The 20,549-nt window shown below is 43.5% G+C and overlaps 2 protein-coding genes across 3 annotated transcripts; one reads left to right on the top strand and one right to left on the bottom strand.

Moving 5' to 3' along the window:
* Window positions 1-521: 521 nt before the first annotated feature.
* tcea1 (transcription elongation factor A (SII), 1) lies at window positions 522-8,577 on the bottom strand. Of its 2 annotated transcripts, none has more exons than XM_080546295.1 (10): window positions 8,421-8,577; window positions 7,420-7,482; window positions 7,229-7,334; window positions 6,722-6,824; window positions 5,408-5,556; window positions 4,907-4,963; window positions 4,502-4,656; window positions 4,110-4,256; window positions 1,158-1,229; window positions 522-887 (listed from the first exon to the last, which is right to left on the bottom strand). In XM_080546295.1, the coding sequence occupies exons 1-10, from the start codon at window positions 8,493-8,495 to the stop codon at window positions 879-881; spliced, it is 936 nt and encodes a 311-aa protein (XP_080402421.1). In that variant the 5' UTR covers window positions 8,496-8,577; the 3' UTR covers window positions 522-878. The 2 variants fall into 2 exon arrangements, with proteins under 2 accessions (XP_080402421.1, XP_080402422.1); XM_080546296.1 differs by having other exon boundaries at window positions 5,408-5,553.
* Window positions 8,578-11,346: 2,769 nt separating this feature from the next.
* Window positions 11,347-19,499, top strand: LOC308172054 (uncharacterized protein; the record flags this gene model as incomplete). The annotated part of the gene is made up of 4 exons (XM_080546965.1): window positions 11,347-12,021; window positions 12,936-13,095; window positions 13,402-14,758; window positions 18,263-19,499. 4 exons carry the CDS (start codon window positions 11,347-11,349, stop codon window positions 19,497-19,499), a joined length of 3,429 nt encoding a protein of 1,142 aa, XP_080403091.1.
* Between the last annotated feature and the right edge of the window lie 1,050 nt (window positions 19,500-20,549).

Here is a 20,549-nt window from a genome sequence, read left to right as displayed (position 1 = left end):
TGAGTATGAGACAGCGCATCACTCATCATTCATCACTACTGGAGTGGATGCACCTGGAAACATCACAAAGGAACCGCACAATTGTATCTTCCGTGGCTTAGCCAATGGCATATTCCGCCCCTGCCTGGATTAATATCCATAAAAAGAAATTCACATTCATGAGACTAAATATTCAACTATAATGACAGGGAAAGGGCCCACTCCTTTCCGTGCCCTGGTGGGAAGTGTTGCTTGGGTGTAAAGATGTCCAGAGGGTATGGTTTGTCTTGGCTACCGGGTCTATCCATTATTACCATTCAAGAGAACTCACCAGGAACCAGATGGCCGTAGACAAGTACAAGTCCAAAACTGCCATATTCAAGTAAAGTGAAGCACCTCTAATAAAAGGCTAATCAATATGACCTGACGCTTCTAAAGATGGACATTTTATTAAAATCAACATCCTGTGAGAAAATTCATAAAGAAAGATAGGACATTTGTTTAATTTTATGTTTTTATTCAAATGGATTACATTTCACAGGGAAATTAAATAAAACATTCTGTTGAGGGCAAAGCAAAACATAGTTGTAAATGTCGATCAAAGTTGTCAATGTTAAAACTACATATAAAAACTGTTGGTAAAAGAAACAGTGAGACACAACAATATTGATCGTAATCTGAGGGGCATCGCTAAAAGTTGCGGTTAAAACACATGGATTGGTTCTATGGACAAAATATTCAAATAAAAACAGTGGTGGTGTCTTTTTGTGGCAATTTCTGAACAAGGTACCACAGAATAGACAGTTCCTATCTGTTGCAGACGCAGATACAGCAGAATCCTGGTCCGGGACTTTCGCTACAACTTCTCTGAATTCATATTCGCGATATTCCTTACATCTTCAACAGAACTGAAAACAACAATATAAAAAACAAAAATCAGTCAAGAGCAATAAGACTTCTAGAATAATAATTCTTGAATAGACACTTATGAGTGAGTTTCCATGTTACACAACTTTAAACATAATAAATGACACCGTGTGTTCTACTTCCTTCTAATAAAATATAGTAAAAAAATAAATTAAAAAAAACATGAGAAGTACCATTTTGTGTTTCATTCATTAAGCGGCAATCAATAGTACATGTCATTAAGAGACATGAATAGATATGGAGCAACATACCTTCCATCGATTTCCGCAGTCATTGCAGAAGACAAACGTGGTCATGGGCTCATCAGCACTGCGAGTTTGAACCTGGGGATTGTCGAGAGTAAACAGGAAACATACTAATTACTAAAACGCTAATCTAAAACCACAACTCACCAATGACAGGTCAGCATCGAAGCAACTCCTCAAAAGCATGTCAGAAATTGCTCCCTGACACATTCATACATTTTGTGCAACACCGCTTTACTCTTGCAAATATGTGACAGCGTCTGATTAATAGGTCCCCATCTCGGCCATTTTGAAACCTCGCAATCGAGCCAAACAAGTCTTGTTGTGAAAAAATGTGTTTTCCGGTTTTTGGTATAGGACGACAAACGAAGCGATGAAGAACCCACTCGATATCATATCCAACAGTTTTACATTCACTAAATACCTACATTTAGTTAGCAAAGTCGGGAGGGGGGTATTATTCGTTTTCGTGTGGCTGTGTGTGTAGCCACGCCCACCCCAGCTGTATGTAAGGAGCCATGTGCGATGTGGATCTGTTTACAAGTTTACAAGATGGATGCTGAAGCTAAATGCTATCAACAGAATTTCAAAAGCAGGCAGAAATATCCACCGTGGGCAATTAATGAACTCCTTCATATTGGACTATACATAATGGGAACTCTGAACGGGAACTCCGAACTCCGAATCTGACGATGACAGATGACAACGGAATTTCAGACATTGATCTCCACATCAGTTCACTATTCTTGGGACAGTCGTCTGCAGACAGACCTTCTGCTGTGTTCTTGGGTAAGTTTTAGTGAGTTACATGTGTTGTTTACTAGGATTTTGTGTTGTTTACTTAGGATAGCCAAACAGTTATTTGTTGTTTTGTGAGTAAGGTAGCATCAGCCCCGTTGTTAGCATCAGTTATCAGACCACCTCCCACCATCACTAATAGGAGATGGTGGGAGGAAGAAATAGGTTGTCAAAGATAAAACATAATGAATAAATACATGTGTTGCAGACCTACTAAACATGCAACATAGTGTAATATGTTTCATGCACCATTTTAGTGTGTTTGTGTGTGTACCAGCTAGCCAAACAAGTGTTAGCTTGTTAGCTAGCTAGCTAGCTTTGTTAGAGATGTAATAGATTATAGAAAAAGTAAATGCTTTTGTAATGAACGATAATGTTATGTGGAATCAAAAATAATGATTAATTCATTGATATGTAGATTTGCTGTAGAATAATACTGTGAATTGAAATTTCTTCAGTACAAGTACAGTACACTGAGTCTATGGAAAACCTACACTAGCAGTGTGTCCACAGTTCTGACCTGACATCTGTGTTACAGAATGAGGAGGTGAGAGGTTCTGAGAGATGACACCTTGATGAGAGTCTCCAGCACTTCAGGTATTTGTCATTGTCATTGTATGCAATTCTATTTTATGAAGATAGTAGTAGGCTATTTTGTAAAAGTGGTGTTGGTAACAGTGGGCAATCATTTTAAATGTACTGTCTTCTTTTTTTATTACAGCTTTGATGCCCAGATGGGATGGGAAGGAACTACGCCGAAGTCCCACTAGATGCTTTATGGACTATAATGATAAATGCATACACACACACAACATAATAATTTTTTACCATTCTATTATTGTATTGCTCAATTGTATCTTGCCTAATTTTTTCCATTGCCATGAATTTTACTCTCTTGTACTTGTAATGGGACGTAATAAACTTTTGGCACACATGGCAATAAAATGATGATGAATCATGAATCTTGAATTATTATTATTATTATTATTATTATTATTATTATTATTTAGCTATTTAAACGTGTCAGCCCTGCAATTTTGCTTCCTGAGGGTTAGCTGACAACCCCACTGACAGATGACAGGTAGATAATGACAGGTAGTGTAATGGGGGAGTGGTTGTCTTGAGGTGTGGTTGTCTTGAGGGAGTGATTAGGGTGGAGTTAACCAGCTATTGTTCCCACTCATTACCTCTGTGAAAAACGTCTCTGAAGAAGTTTGAGGCTAGATATCTCAGTACGGTGGTTCAGGGGGTATCACCATTAAACTATCCATGACTTCTTCAACTTGTTTCAGATTTCAATGTATGACACATCATTTTAAAGCTTACAATCTACCCTTTCATAATCTGGAAAAAACAGAAAAAAGATTTTGCCCTAGTTGAGGACTTTTTAACCATGCCCTGTCACATATTATACCAAATCATAATGTTATTTTTATTTAACCTTTATGTATATAGCTTCCTCTTGGACAGATTATCCGTCGCCATGGTCTATGCTATGCTTGCTATGCCGACGACAATCAGCTGTACATTATCACCGAAACTATCACTCCAGCCACTCACTCCACCCTTGCTAACATCAAGTCCTGCATGCAATGAAACCTCCTCAAACTGAACTGCAGAAAAATCAGAAATCTACTTGCTGGCCCAAAGTCCCTCTCACCAGCAACAAAGCTCTCAACAACATGGCGCCCTCCTACCTCTCTGGCCTGCTCTTCCTGCACACCCCTACCCTCCTGTCAGCTGATACCAACGTCCTTGTCCCCATCACCAGGACTATACACCGGACCTGGGGGGGACTGGGCTTCCTTCGCTGAAGCTCCCACTCTTTGGAACACTCTCCCAAAGCACATCAAAGAATGAAGAAAGACCCTAACCCAGCATACTGCCTTTAAACAATCCCTTTAACTACTTTTATTGCTGTTTTTACTGACTGTGCTTTTTTTTTTTTTAAACCTTTTTATTGATCTATCTATTCTTGTTCTCCCCATGGAATGTAGTGTCTTTGAGTACTGAGAAAAGCACTATACAAAATAAATGCATTATGATTATTTATTTATTTATGAGGTAAGTCAACTAGGGACCAATTGCCAACGACAATGACAACCAGGCCTTATTGAACACCACCATGACCAAAGTTGAATGTGGTGGACCTGCCCATACCTGAGTGTAGGTGCACCTCTTCTTCTTGCACTTCCCACAGGTGAACAGGTCAGTCTGGGTGCCGCTGGTCCTGGCCAACTGGTGGTCCCTGATGGCATCTTTGGTGAAGTTCTTCCTCGTCTCCCTCAACTCATCGCTGGCCATTTCCTGGAGGAAAAGAGACATTAGAAACACCATCCCTGTGTCCCAAACTCGGTCGAGCAGCGGACAAGTGGGACCGGGGGAGGCTGGTGGAGGTAGAAATGGGAGCACGGGTCAATGGTAATTCCTCATTCCTTTCCGTGCTTTTACAATGAGCCCTTCCTCCGATATCGGCCTCCACCAGTTCTCCCATAAGTGTACACTTCAGGGAAAAGGATGGAGCATTGGGACACTCTACACTCTATATATACCTCTGCTGACATCTTGGCTATGCGTTCCGGAGACACATTCCCACAGAGAATGTTTCTCCTGAGGTTGGGGTTCTTGATGTCCTTGAGGTTGGCGATTCGGCTGCGCACCCGGTTCTTGTATTTGGGGTCAGTGTTCTTCATCTCCAGGTAGATGCGTGCCAGCTGGTCAAGGAACTCACGTCTGTCTCTGTGCTTCTACTGTACATTGTTGACAGTGATATGTTTGTGTGTCAATGACAAAAGTGGCTGCAATCCTAAAACAGAACAGCCTAAAAATCCAGCCACCGATGTGTACACTGCAGACCGTGGTGCTAGTCTAGACCACTGGACCACCCCACATCTATACACTGTTTGAACAAAACATGCTTGTGATGAAGCTGAATGATGATGAACAAAAAAGGATATAGTCCTCAATCTGAGCTCCGAGTTCATCACAGTCAGCACCAATAGCAATGTAGTCATCTAAAAGGAGAGCAGTGGCAGACCAATGGTAACATGGTGGAAACAACGAAGGTGGTTGAGTAGACAACAAAAATTAATTACCTGTAATAAACCCACAACTGTAACACCATATTAATTATAATCAAAACGTAACAAACCCTAGAGAGAGAGAGACAGGGAGAGAAAGGGAGATGGACAGAGAGAGAGAGAGAGAAAGACAAGGGGAGAGAGAGAGAGAGATGGACAGAGAGAGGGAGACAGGGAGATGGACAGAGAGAGAGACAGAGAGAGAGCCAGGGAAAGACAGGGAGATGGACAGAGAGACAGGGAGAGACAGAGAGAGACAGAGAGAGACAGAGAGAGAGAGAGAGAGAGAGAGAGAGAGAGAGAGAGAGAGAGAGAGAGAGAGAGAGAGAGAGAGAGAGAGAGAGAGAGAGAGAGAGAGCGAGAGCCAGGTCGTCTTACCCCCTGCCTGTAGTGCACTGGACATCATTTCCCTGCATTTGATCCTGACTGAGTCTGAGGTACCGGGGGCCCGAGGGAAGGTGGAGATGAGTGTGTTGGGCTCTCTGTCAGCAGGCTCACTCTTGCTGCTGGAGTTACTGCTGGTGCTGCTGAGAGACAGACAAGTGACAGGTCAAAATAGCTCTCCCCGTTTAAACTCTGGAAATGTGGTGGTATTGAATTCGACTAGGGCTGTCAAAGTGAACGTGTTCATTCTTGCGACTAAAACTAAGTTTACAACATGTTGATTAATTATATATATTTTTTAACACCATTAACGCAATTTCCCCAGTTTTTTTTTTTTTTTGCTTAGTGCACGCATTAATTCTATTTATGACTTGCAACAATGGAGAAGGACACGCAAACAGACACTTTGATCAAGTGCCCAAACAGCCCGGCATTTAGCCAAGGGTTTTTTACAAAGCCGCTCTCTGTGTTTGAGATTATCAGCCTCAGCAAGGCACTGCGCAGATTTGCTGATATTGATCAACAATCGGTGGTTATTTCTTGCAGCAGGTGAATTAGATCAGTGATTCAGATCAGTGATTCTGCGCAGCGTCTTGTTCAAACCGACCATCAAACCGACCATCAAACAAACTCTGTGGGTAACAGACGTTTTGCAAGCTGTGCGTTCCAGACAGGGCAGATGCTCAAAAGGCAGTCGTTTTGCTGCAGCAATCGTGTTGCTGTGCCCACCGTGACAACTTCTATCTTCTATGTCCCACACCTTACATTTTGATGTAGGCCTAGTTCTTGTCATAGACTTAAGGTATTTGACATTTGATATTAGTTAATCACAGGTACAGGTTCTTATTGTACAGTAATTAAATCAGAAACATGGGGGACTTATTATTCCCTTTGAATTTGTGTTGTTGTTGCGACTTTCAGCTGAGAAGATCCATGCATTCCATTGTATACAGTCATGATGAATAACATGGATATGGAGTAGATACAAGTGAAAACATTTTTTATTTATTTATGTCATTTAACTTGAATTGTTATTGGCTGGGAAGATGCTGATAAAAACATCCGGTGCAGATTATTGTGTATCTTCTCCCCTTTCCATCTACAACCTATATGTATAATAATTATTTATAATGTTTTAAATTAAAATATCTTTAAATCTAAATAGGGCTAAATATATTGATTACGATTGATCACAGTAAACCATGCGATGAACTCCATTCACCTTTATAATCATTTGACAGCCCTAGAATTTTTTTTATTAAAATGTCTTCACCAAATTCCTCTTTGAAGTCAGTTGGCTTCACATACCCCTCTTCTCTTGGCTCTGGACTTCCCTGAGCGGGAGACACGACCGCCTGCGCTGGCTCTTTCCGCTTCTCCTCCGAGGATTTGTCTCCACCTCCAGGCTCATCTGGGATCCGGCAAAAACACAGAGCGTCAGATGATGTTAGACATTATAGGGCATTGACTGACTGAATATTGGGATGGATTAATATTGTGTAGAGTAGACCCATGTTTCATGAAGAACAGGGGATGGTTATGGTATACGAGAAGATCCAACACAATAGATGCAAAGTGCAAAGCAGCACAAATTCCAAATACACAGTGGAGAGAGAGAGAGAGAGAGAGAGAGAGAGAGAGAGAGAGAGAGAGAGAGAGAGAGAGAGAGAGAGAGAGAGAGAGAGAATGATTAAATACAGCTGGAAGGGACAAAGGTCAGACTTTATAAGATAATGACAAAGTCATTGGGTCACAGACTTGCAGGAAGGCTAATTGGGTGCCCAGCTACATGAATACTACTTATGTAATATTTACCCAAGAGCTTTTTCCACGACTTGATCAGGGCCTTGGCTAGAGCTGTCACCTCATCATCTGTACTCTGCTTGCGGATGGCATTCACAGACATCCCAATTCTGGTTGACTGTGGAGAAAGACTCGAGGCTTCAGTGCCTCGACACCCCTACACAGTGTGGATCAGATGCCAGAAGAGGTGCTAGCGAATGTACCTGAAGTAACTCGAGAGACATCGGGACACTCCTCAGCTCCTTCAGCAGGTCCAATGCCCCAGACTGCAAAAGCAACGACATACAAATGTATTCTAAAACTCACCACTTTTATAGCATTACCCACTTTTAAACACTCACTTTTAGATGTTGTCTCGGATCACTGCACTTGCTTTTAAGATAACTTCCCCCTGCTGTAATGTATAGATATTTTTTGATACTTGTGTATTGCACTCATGTTTTATACTGTGTTGTGTTCTGTGTACAGACTTGCCTCTATTCTGCCAATTGGCCAGATCATCGTTGTAAATGAGAATTGGTTCTCAACTGACCTATCTGGTTAAATAAAGGTTAAATAAAATAAATACTGAACGAGGTCAAGCGTGGTTAGTTTGACTGTACCAATCAATTAATTCACAATGCTTAGTTTGACTGTGTGTGTCAATCAAACGCATTGACAATGCAATACACTCGTATATCTGTTTGTGAGACCAGTGGTTCCCATGATTAACAGGTAAACTATCCAGCTAGCTAATGAAACAGTCCGTATATGACTATTATTAGGGACTAAAATATGAATCACTTCGGGTTGACAGCTCAACACATGATCATTTCGGGAGCACAACTTTAGCTATGTAAAGGGTATGTAGCTAAACATGAATTCCCATGCAACTAACAAACAAACAGCTCCGTGTCAACTAACAAACACCTTGTAAGCTAAAACAGGCTAGCTAGCTAACCTAGCGATGTTAGCTACATTCGTAGCATTGCTAAGTGGGCAATGTGTGTAACTAAAGCAAACAGACCACGCTTGCTTTGCTTGCATGAGTGCAAGACCCTATGATCCATGATAGATGAAGATCATGAAGTCATGAAGATGGCCTAGTCATGAAGATCCTGGTCCATGAGTGCACTTTGGTGCACTGGGCAATGTTTACTACTCCAGTTAGCCGCCTAGCTAAGCATGGCTACATCCAGGTTCATTCATGTCAGAAACACCTCACCCCACTCTTCTTCTGCGCCATTTTATCCATCTTCTTCCCAATTCGAATGATCTCATCTTCTTCTTTTTTACCCATGATGAATGGATTAAATCAATCAATTTATGAATTGAAAAAAAAAATGTTATCAACAAAGACCCACAACCACCACAAGACAACAAGCGGCGTTTGGCGGACTGGTTGTTGTAGGAACACACCAACCCGCTAGAATTGACCAGACCGAAATAGTTGATCGCCGACTAAACTGACTTTGAAAGGGAGTGTTAATCGAAGTACGAATAGCGATGTTGTTGCACAGGTTTAACTGTCTCTGTCATTAACATTGTAGTCACTTATGGAGGACCAAGTGTGTCAAAATTAACAATAAATATATAGATACATAAATGAATGTATGAACAAATAAATGAATGAAGAATAAATAAATATAGAAATGTATTTCGTTATACTGTGTGTATTCATTCATTTATTTGTTCATACATTCATTTATGTGTCTATATATTTATTGTTAATTTTGACAGACTTGGTCCTCCATAGTCACTAATCATGACTGGTCAAGATCGCGGAGGAAGAACGTGAGAAAACATCGCTGCAAACTGCTTCAGATGAGCAGCGTCACCGTGGGCACTCGTTCGCTGTCAGCCGGTGCTAGTTTAGTAAATGACCACTAGATGGCGCCATTACACATTAATTTGTTGTTTCAGTGTGTGTCTCGGCCATATTATTCACTGAATCAGATTGTCTTGGTTTTTATTAATTTGGTAGTTTTGTCCAGGTATTAATGTGTGTGTACATGAAACAAATGCAATAAGGGCAGTGGTCAGGTTTTAATGTGTACCTTCCTAGAACACACACACACACACACACACACACACACACACACACACACACACGAACACACACACACACACACACACACACACACACACCCACACACCCACACACACGCACACACACACACACACACACACACACACACACACGCACGCATGCACGCTCGCGCACACACACACACACACACACACACACACACACACACACACACACACACACACACACACACACACACACACAAACACACACACAATCCTTGTTTTTTGCCCATAGGTGTGACCTCTCTTTGAACCACGTAATCCTGAGCATGTGCTGGTGGGAACAGTTTAGCCACCACAAAGGGGGTGGGGGTGCGGACTGACTTCATAAGACACGCCCTGTCATTGAAAGCATCCTCCAAAGCAAGTATTTATAGGACAAATCTCAATTTCTTTTCTCAGTTTAAGTGTCTGCAAGACTTGCTATATACAGTATGTCGTAGCAGCTGAAAAACATTCTTTGTGGACCAACTGAGCAGCCATCATTTGGGAAATGAATAAACACTATCTGTCACATTTTTCCATTACATCAGATGACAGTAATTCTCCTTGCTGTGATCTGACCAGACCAGACCACTACCTGCTGTGAGGCAAAAGCTTTCTCTCCTGGCTGGGTCCTTCTTCCACTGTGCCTAACACTGTCAGCAACTACATAAACCTCTCACCTAATCCCTATTAGCCCAAGACTCCTCCAATCTGATTACAGGGCTGCTAGGAAATTAGAAACAGTGTCATGTGTTATCTTGAATGTGTGGAAGAGTCTAGGTGAACCAATATTTTTGTGTGTGATCAGAGTAATACTGTATCTTACATCAAATTGTTATTGTATGAATATACTTTTAATAATTCTATAGGCCTACTTTTAATAAAATGAGACATCCCACTATTACACAATTAGTTGTATACTTGTATTGTTTACTGTTGACATTGTATATATGCTATGGTATAGACTAGTTCTTAGATAGCCATTCCTTTTCAGACTTTCCCCAGACGTTTCCGTACCTTGATATGCTAGAGAACCGTGAGCAAAGATTAAGCAAATTGACCTTGATGTCGCACGTCCCAAAATAGCCTCACAAACGCCGCTGAGCAGCTTTAACCAACACAAGAATACTGGATGTCTATCTCTTTCTCCCATTTTGCCTGTAACAACTTGATGAAAATGTGAGATAAGGTAAGACTGATTTACTCTCACTTTAATAGATCATTTGACATGTACAACAGTATCTGAGCCACTCAGCTTGATGCGTGTTTGATCAAAGAATTGTTGTTGAGACCTTGTTTTGGCAACACAATGTGTAGTAGGCCTATAGTGATTTCTATTCAACCTGGTGGATTTATGGATTGTACAATATTATTTTGTATAGCAAAACAGTACTGTATTTAGGCTACAGTTAAAACCATTCAGAACAAGAGTAAGCTACAAGATGTGTGTGCCGACGGTAGCGTACCGCCTACTTTGTATTTGGGGATTTGTTTCACTGTAATCAGTTCCTTCTTAATTTGTGGATTCCAATTTGCATAGTACAGTGGCTTTTAATTATTTTGGAAAATTAAGCATCTTGGTATTATAATAAACATCCTGAAATATGTTACCTACTGTACCATTGTGCAGTGTTCAACAGGCACATTTCCTACCACTTATTATGTAATGTTCACCATAACAGCTCTTTATAAAGTTGTATAGTGTCAATAAATCTAAAAACACAGCCTTAACACTGAAGGCAAGCAATGATGTGCACCTGCTCTTGTTTTTTTGGCACAGTCATCATCTACATTCAGTTTCATTCCAGCACTGTCGCGCAACATAAACATAGGTACAACATAGGTACGAATGGACAGTTACTGTATAATTAATTGCTTGAAAACAAGTGTTACTTTATTACACCCTGACACACCTTCTCTCTCACACACACACACACACACACGCACATACACACGCACCCACATGTATGCATGCACCGACGCACGCACGCAAACACTCACACATTGTTGTATTCAAATAACAGATAATCATCAAGTTTCCCTCCCCGATGTCTCTTCAGCCAACCGTTGACAATATGAGTGACACCCACCCCCAAGACCCGCCTCAGCAGGACCTGTCCTCTGGGAGCATGCAGACCTTGGCCTCCAGACTCCCACAGCCGGTCCCCGACCCCTCCGCCTCCAAACGAGTCTGCTTCTTCAAGAGCGGGGACCCCCAGTTCGGCGGGCATCGCATGGCCATCAGTGCCCGAACCTTCAAAACCTTCGATGCCCTGCTGGATGCTCTATCCAAAAAAGTGCCTCTGCCTTTCGGTGTGCGGACCATCAGCACCCCTCACGGCACCCACCATGTGAAGGCTCTGGATGACCTCCGCGACGGCGGGAACTATGTGTGCTCAGATCGTAAGAAGGTCAAGCCCCTCAACCTGGATAAGGTCAACCGCAGGCAGGTTCCCTGGAACACAACCCGGCCTGTCAGCGCGGGCTGGAGGACACGGCGTGTACTCACCACCGTGGTACAGGTGGGCAGGCGGAACGAGAGAGTTCAGAGACCAGCTAGGACGGCTGCCAACAGAGTGACAGTACGGACACCTAAGAGACTAGTGGTCTTCAAGAACAGAGACCCCTCCGTTAGGCATGTGGTTGTGCTGCACAAGAGGACTGCACCCACGTTTTACGCGTTGCTGGATAACCTTTCTCAAGTCATGCAGTTCCCGGTCCTGAAGCTTTACACTACAGATGGCAGAAGAGTAAGCAATTATCCATTATTGATTGATTGAGTACTGTAATTATTTTTTATTCAAGACGAGTACTTAGAGTTATGGAATTATGTGCAGTACAATATGCATGGTATGCCTGTAAATGGTGTGCCTGTCTTCAACAAGATAATGTGACTACTGGTAAACCTGACACTGCATACACGGCTGATGCATTACATTTATATTTACATTTCTGGCATTTAGCAGACACCTTTATCCAAAGCGACTTACAATAAATACATTTGTCTAAGTAAGTGAATCATCTATCCATCAGTTATCATAAAAAAGTTATCTATGCTACGACTAGGGGTGAAGAAGAAAGAATCACTTTTTTATATTTCATTTGTTTATTTATAGTAGAGAAACTGTACAGGGGGGTAGTGGTGAAGAGGAGGTCTTTAGGAGGGACAGTTAAGATGTAGCCTGAAGAGATGGGTCTTCAATCTACGGCAGAAGTTAGGTAGTGACTCTGCAGTCCTGATGCCACACAGCAGGTACCTCTAGGGCCATATCCCTAAACATATTCAGTTGTAGATGTGGTCTGTTAACTCGTGAAATTCTAGATATATGACCTATTTAGTGACAGACCCTACATTCCAAAGTTGTACTGTATATATGGCAAGATGTTGACAGAAGTATAGGTGGAAAGATCTGTACCCTAAGCTAAGGTTCAAGACTTTCGACTTTGATAGTGATTCAATTAAAGAATTATCTGTAACCTTACAACACCTATCCCACCAGCACTCTCCAGGCACCATAAAGATCTCCTCCCCCTACGGGGTTATAACAGCATAATCCCTTTGCTCCATCTGCCCGATGATAATGACGTACTGCTTTAGCCTGTGAATTGAAGACAGGGCTGAATACCTACCTCCTTTTCAATGCTCATTCACCTCACTCTGCAGGTTGATGGCATACTGGCACTGATCTTGTGTTCTGGAGTAATTGTAGCTGCCGGTAATGAACCCTTCAGACAAGGAAACTATGATCAACACAGACCAGAGCGGCCATCACTGTCAAGCAACTCAGATTCTGTGGATCTATCCAGGTTGCAGCCCCTGACTCGTAAGTGTGTGCTTGTCAGTGCTGTGGGTTAATTGAGGATTTTACAGTATGATAATAATATGTGAGGGGCTTATACTGTAGCTTTTATCATGAAAGACATCCTTTTTTGTTTAAACTAAATTGTGTAATAGCACAATATTTGTTCAATGCATTATATATCAGTTTGCTAATTAGATACCTGTCAAAGCCTGTTTTTCACATTCTCTTTCTTTGTCTTTGTTTTCTCTCTCTCTCTCTCTCTCTCTCGTTCTCTATTTTTCATGTTGACATAATATCTTGGACACTCATCAAACCTCCCACCTGAAGAACAAAATAAATCACTCCCCAGTGACACAAGGTCACAGAATTTCTCTTTGTCATCAGAGAGATACTTTGTCAATGAGATCAACAAGTCTCTAAACAGCTCACATGAACATCAGGGTCAACACGACGGGTCCATGGAAACGGACATCAACCAATCCCATGCTCGTGGATCTATAGATATGGAGACATACGGACATGTGGAGGAGGGGGGCGGACAAGACACTTCCATTGTGCCACAAGATGACGACATTGAGAAGTCATTCCGGGTGAACCAAGATGGCAGCATGACGGTGGAGATGAAGGTGCGTTTGACCATAAAGGAAGAGGAAACGATCCAGTGGACCACCACAGTGACCCGCTCCAACCTTACCCCCCACCAGAGGAATGTGCGTGCCTCAATGTCTGGGTCAGGCAAAAGATCCCCTGAGTCAAACCACGCCCTGCCCAAACACCATCCAGGTGTGAGAGAGAACCGTCCCTCTCTGAGTGAGAGGGGTGTTGCCTTCAGTGATGAGGGAGGGAATGATAGTGGCAGCACGGCAACCACGGAACAGCCCAAATCCAGTTACAAGAGGAAACCCACTCCAGGCCCTAGGCATATGACAAAGAAGCAGTCGTCTGTAGAGAGCACTACGACTGTGACCGAGACAGGAGTTCAAGAAAGCAGCATGGGAACATACTCCTACGTGGAGAGGACACCTGATGGGGAGACGACTGAGGGATACTGTGTGCTTAGACAGAGTACCAGCAGTAGCAGGCCAGTACCAAAGCCTAGGAAAACAGCCTCTGCTGGGGCTAGCCATAAGGAATCTCACTCCTCTGTCAGGAGGTCCTCGGGGGCAGCAGAGGTCCTTCAGATACAAAACAGTGGGATGGAGGTCACAGAGACTGTGATGCACATTTATGAGAGACAAGGCTACTGCGATAACTACCATGCGAATGCACAATTCACCACGGAGAGCGAGACCGAGTATGTTTCTACCCCGATGCCGCAGAGTAAACTGGCCTCCGCGGACAGCGACGACAGTGAAGTGGATTTCACCACCAGACAATCGTCTGACATTCTACATGGACGGAAAGGTGACATGTCTTTGTCGTCTGAGCCCACGTCTCCCCCACATAGGCTCAGCAGCCGGCTGAAGAAATCCTCTCTCACTGACAACGAGGCTCCCAGTTTAGCAGACTCTGAATCTTCACCCAAGGGAACAGAATGCTCAGGGTTGATGACTAAGGAGGGCGTGGTTAAAGGTGAGAAAAAGAAGAAGAAAGCGAAGTCAAAAGGAAAGAAGAAGAGCTCAACTTCTTCAACAACAAGCTCAGATAAGAAACGAAAGCACAGCGTGGCGAGCTCCGACCACATGTCATCTCCTGACAAGCAAAGCAATGTTAGCTCAGGGAAAAAGAACGGCAGCGCAATGGAAAGTGAAAGGAACAGCCAGGAGAGTCAGAAGACAGAAACAATTAAAAATAAACAGAAAGTCAGTGGGGATGAAGTGATCTCCACAAAAGAACAAGCCTTGGCATCAAACATAGTGCGTGTGAAAGGGGTATCTTCGAAAAAACAGCTTAATATGAAAAAGAAGGTTGTCAGGGATAACTCACCTAATGTAAATAAAGAGAAGCTTGTCAGGGATAACCCCACTAATGTAAATAAAGAGATGGTTATCAGGGATAAATCACCTAGCGTAAATAAAGAGAAGGTTGTCAAGGAGAACTCACCAAATGTAAATAAAGAGAAGGTTGTCAGGAATAAATCACCTAGCGTAAATAAAGAGAAGGTTGTCAAGGATAAATCACCTAGCGTAAATAAAGAGAAGGTTGTCAAGGATAAATCACCTAGAGTAAATAAAGAGAAGGTTGTCAAGGAGAACTCACCTAGTGTAAATAAAGAGAAGGTTATCAGGGATAAATCACCTAGAGTAAATAAAGAGAAGGTTATCAGGGATAAATCACCTAGAGTAAATAAAGATCAGGTTGTCAAGGAGAACCTACCTAATGTAAATAAAGAGAAGGTTGTCAGTGATAACTCACGTAATGTAAATACTCGTGTAAATACACCTGGGACTGGAACTGTAAAAACTCCACTGAGGAAAAATCTTTTAGACGTTTCATCACCCAAACAGTCTTTGCGAGCCAAAAATATGATTCTGAAGCAAAAGTCCACGAATGAGGACAGAATTAAATTTCCCAAGAAAAACATACAGCTGAGAGAGAGTGTTTCAAAGCCTGCCCTGAATTCAACTCCATCTAATGTTCATCAGTATGTGGAAAACTGGCTCCAAAAATCACCAAACCCAGATTCATTGCTCGACGTAGAAGAGACAGCCACAGTGGAATCGGAGTCTGAGTCAAAGGCTATTTTTCAGATAGGGGGTGACGGCTCATCATCATCTGAAGTTAAGAGTGAATTGCACCAGGATTTTACGGAGCAACAATGTCTTTCACTTACAGATGATGCAGCTGAACAATCAATGTCTTGCCTATGCGTTCCAGTTAGCTGCGAGGAGCCAATAACAGATACACAACACACACAGAGAGAAAGGGGTCTATGTTCCTCAATGCCAAGTGTTCGACTATTAGCTGAGGCCACCGATCCAGTTGAGAATGAATCATCCTCATCAACGAACCCCATCCTCTTGAGGCCCAATGCAACCATACAACCTGTTTTACGGCAGCTTTGCTCTTCAATCCGGTGCATCAGAAGGGCCTCCCTTACAAATGACCCTCCCAGCCTTGAGAAGTCAGACAGCCTACCCGACTTCTCATCGCAAGTAGCCTCAGTGTTTGGCTCGTCGTCCAGAGCTCTCATCTCGTTCCTGTCCGTGATGACCCTGAAAGACATCTTAGTGGGTTCCACGAAGGGTGAGTCTGTTGGGGCAGGAACAACCTCAGAGGCCATGTTGGTCATGCAATCGTTGCAGAAAATGTCCACAGTTGAGGACGAGTCGCAGCTGAGGGCTAGCCTGGCAGACCTGCAGGACAGAATCTCCTCCCAACTGAAACAAAGATGGAGGGATTTTCAGGTGAGAACCAAAATATCTGAATGTCAACCCCTGTCTCCAAAGTTGGAGCAGGGATTTGCACTGGATGCTGCCTCTGAAGTGGGTGACGCAAATGAAGAACAACGTTTAGGTTTAAAAGATCTAATGGAGGAGCTTAACATTCCCCATGAACTTTGGGAGCAGCTTTCATCTTTAATTAAGGGAGAGCCGAGCTTGCACGCTGGGGAGATGTGTAACACTGAGGTAGTCGATGATAGCTGCTGCACTGAAAATCGACGAGGTCCCCACTCAGACACTGTGTGTTCTCTTCAATCTGAAGAGAGCAAAACAGTTGATAATGGTGATGAGGATTCAGATGCTAGAGATGACAGTGTTAATGATGATGAGAGATCATTACAATCCAAAATGAGGGAGTCAGCCGAGGAAGAGATCAGTGATAACATAGTAGCAGATGAACAAGAGAAGCAGTCAATCAAATCAATAATGTCAGCGTCAGATCAGGTCAAGTCTAAGTCTGAAGGCTGTAGTTTAACTGAATCTGTCCAAAAGAATTCAGCTGAGGAAGAGGAAGATGATTTATCTGCAGAGGAGCAAACAGGACAGTTGGAGGAGTTGGACAATATTTCTGAGTCTGCTCCTGAGGTAGATGCCAGTAGCTCAGCCAAATCTGGAAAGGAGGAAGAGGAGGAAGAAGAGGAAGGGGGGGGAGAGGAGGTGGAGCTTGAGGAGCAGGAGGGGGAGGAGAGTAAGCTAGAGGAGGAGAGGGAGGAAAGGGAGGTGGAGATGAAGATGGAAGAGGAGCAGGAGGGGGAGATGGTAGTGGAAGAGGATGAGGGGGAGGAGAAGGAGGAGCGAAAGGAGGTGGATGAGATGGGGGAGGAGGAGAAGGATGATTGGGAGGAAGAGACGGTGGAGGAGGAGAGGGAGGAAGTAGAGGGGGAGAAGAGAGTGAAGGAAGAGGGAGAGGAGGAGGAAGAGGAGGGGGGGGAGGGAAAGCTAGAGGAGGAGGATGGGGTGAAGGAGAAGAAGGGGCAGGTAGAAGAGCACGAGATGGCGGAGATAGGAGAGGAGATGGAGAGGAAGGAGGAAAAGGAGGAGGTAGAAGAGGAAGAGGATAGGGAAGAAGAGGAGAGATGTTGTGATGGATTCGAGACTGAAGATGACCAAAGTATTGCAAAAGTGAGTGACAGCACAATGATGTTAGAAGAAACCTGCTCCATAGAAGAACAGGGTATCCGTGAGGAGGAGGAGGAGGAGGAAAACAATGAGGGGGGAGGAGATGAGATATGTCATGATGGATTTGAGACTGAAGATGATGAAAGAATTTCAAAAGTGAGTGACAGCAGTATGATGTTAGAAGAAGCCTGCTACATAGAGCAACAGGGCAAATGTGAAGAGGACCAGGCTGACATTGAGGAAGTAGACACAGAGGCTAGGGAAACAGGACATGAGGAGGAAGTGCCAGGGTCTTCACCTGTGGCCAAGCATCTACGTGTGGGTGACTCGAGCAAGGGTCAGGGCATAGACACTGAAAATAAGTTTCAAGTGGAAAAAGAATATGAGGTAGATGCAGAGTCAAATAACTCTTCAACTGGAACCAGAGATGTATGGGTGTGTGACTCATGCAAGGGTAAAGGCATAGGCACTGACAATGACCTTGATGGGTATGAGGTAACTGCAGGGTCTAACAACTCTTCACCTGTGGCCAAAGCTCTATGTGGGGGAGACTCAAGCAAGGGTCAAGGCACAGACACCGAAAATGACCTTAAAATGCATGACGAACATGAGGTAGATGCAATGTCAAACTACTCTTCACCTGGAACCAAAGATTTATGTGAGATGTGAGCATGACTCATCTAAAGGTCACGGCACAGACACAGCAAATGGGCCTTAAAACGGATGAGAGGAGGAGGAGGAGGAGGTGGGGATAAAGCACACAGCAGTAGTCAGCCCCACCCAGTGGAGATATCCCAGGAACTACTTGACTTTGTGAACTCTGCCCTGTTATCCTCCTCGCTTATATTCACCTACAACTCTAAGGGCCAGGTGAGGCTTGAGTCAGACGCAGCCCAGGTCAAACCGATGAACGAAATGAAACGAAAGCAAATGTTCTCTCCCAAAAGCAGAGAGGTTAGTCAATATGGCCAGAAGCGACTTCCCAGCCCCAACACATCGGACCTGTCCGACTACAGGCCTGAAACTTCGGAGAGCGGCGGATACAAGACACAGGCATCTATAGACCTTTCGACGGAGAGCGGAGAGGATGACTCAGAGAGCCACCCGGCTGCCCGTAGACATATGCAACGCATCGCTGACAAGGCTAACGGCAGCTCAACAGGGAAGACAACACCCCTGAAAATGTTACAACGTCCTGGATCAAAAGGTGGGGGGAGCTTTGCTTCGTTTGACTCTGGGAGTAAAGCCTCAGGTGAGGACCAGTCATATTTCAGCGGGGCTAGCTCGTTGAAAGGAGACCAGATGCTTCCACGTCCTAGTGCTTTTAATACAGAAACAGACTCAAACGATGGTGTCCTGATAGATCGGGGCAGGTGGCTTCTCAAGGAGAACCACCTGATCCGTAAATCCCCCCCAGTTCCCATTGGGATGTATGGGAATGTAGATTCAACGTCAGTTGACACAGGTCAAGACAATAACAGTGTGGACTCTCTCCCCAACGATCACTTAGCAACCCAACACAACCCCCTCGCGGTCATATCTTCGTCAGAACTCGAGGAGCTGGCCAAGCCTCCCAAGTGTATGTACTATAACATGGCGCACTGCAGCGACTCGGACCCATTTCAAGACGACCTCAGTGTCAACAGTTACAAGTCAAGGAGTGAAGTCAGAACGAAACGAGACCTAAAGGTATCGCCTGGTATCGACACCTCCAAAACGTGGGCAAAGAAAAATGGCAGTCTCTCCTCGTTCGCTTCCGTGGAGTTCAAGATGACGGACGGCAAGGTGCACCCAGAGGGGGCGTCCGCAGTAGTGGCACAGCCCCCCAGTTCTCAGGATGTAGCAGCGAGAGCAGAGCTACAAGCTCAAGACTCCAGGGAGTCTCTACATGTACGGTGTGGGCAGTACTGTCCCATACTGTAATGCACTGTAAACACAGCAGGTTTCTGGTATTTCTTTAGCTGAACATACTTGATATAAGAGTAGAAATAAGGTTTATGTAGACAACGTTATGACGGTAACAATTTATATGAAGTTGTATACAGGTGTTAGGAGTAGTTATTGTGTTTGTAATATTTACCACGCAGCATATTCGTAGCATCAACTCAACTCAACGTGCGTTTACATTTTTATTATCTCATCACTCAGGTATAACACCACAATCGCAGCGCAATCAAACACTCTTTTCGAACTCTGATGCATCACTGCTCACCCATTTCGCAGACATAACAGTAGTGTCAAGTGTGATGCTTTTTTTGTTTTGTTTTGTATACATATTTTGAAATGTGTGTTGAAATTGGACATATTTTCTGTTTATTTGTTTTGTTTGTCATTGTACTGTACTGTATTGCAGCCTCAACTAATTTTCTTCTGTCAAATCTAATCTAATCAAAGCTGTTTTCTCATATACACAGTATAGTTAAACGACACAATGAAATGCTTATCGCAAGCTGTCTCTCAAAAGTGCAGTGAAATAGAAAAAAAGGGAAAATAGGAAAATGCACACTATTCAATCAATAGTAATACAGTCAAACAATAAGTGTAGCCTTGAAGCAATGATGGCAATAAGTATGTGTGGGTGTGTGTGTTTGTGTGTGGGGGGGGGTGATTGCAAATTGTGTCTAGTGCAGGTGAGCAGCAGGAAGTCCTGGGGATACCAGTTCAAAAGTCTTACAGCTTGGGGGTACAAGCTGTCTCGGAACCTGTTGGTCCGAGACTGGATGCTTCCCGTACCGCGTTCCAGATGGTAGTGGACAGAACAGGGTGTGGCTGCCGTCTTTAATGATCTTCCGGGCCTGTTTGGCAATTGAAGAGAGTTGTGCCTCTTTTGTACAGTATGCTACAAACATAAGATATATACTCTTATGTTTGTCTCTTAACTCATAGCAAATCTATTTTTCTAAAAAACAAAAAGACATTGAATATTTCAATGCACACATTGTGTGAAGATGTACAGTGCAGTGAATAAAATTG

Source organism: Nansenia antarctica, assembly GCF_963989245.1.
Source record: "Nansenia antarctica genome assembly, chromosome: 16".
NCBI lineage: Eukaryota > Metazoa > Chordata > Actinopteri > Argentiniformes > Microstomatidae > Nansenia > Nansenia antarctica.
This window is presented reverse-complemented; position numbering and strand designations above follow the sequence as displayed.

Coding starts and splice junctions, on each gene's coding strand:
- tcea1 (XM_080546295.1), bottom strand. CDS start 8,495: ATGGGTAAAAAAGAAGAAGATGAGATCATTCGAATTGGGAAGAAGATG. Junction 7,335..7,419: donor TGTCTCTCGAGTTACTTCAG/GTACATTCGCTA, acceptor CTTTCTCCACAG/TCAACCAGAATTGGGATGTC. Junction 4,657..4,906: donor CGGAGCTCAGATTGAGGACT/ATATCCTTTTTT, acceptor ACCAGCTGGCAC/GCATCTACCTGGAGATGAAG.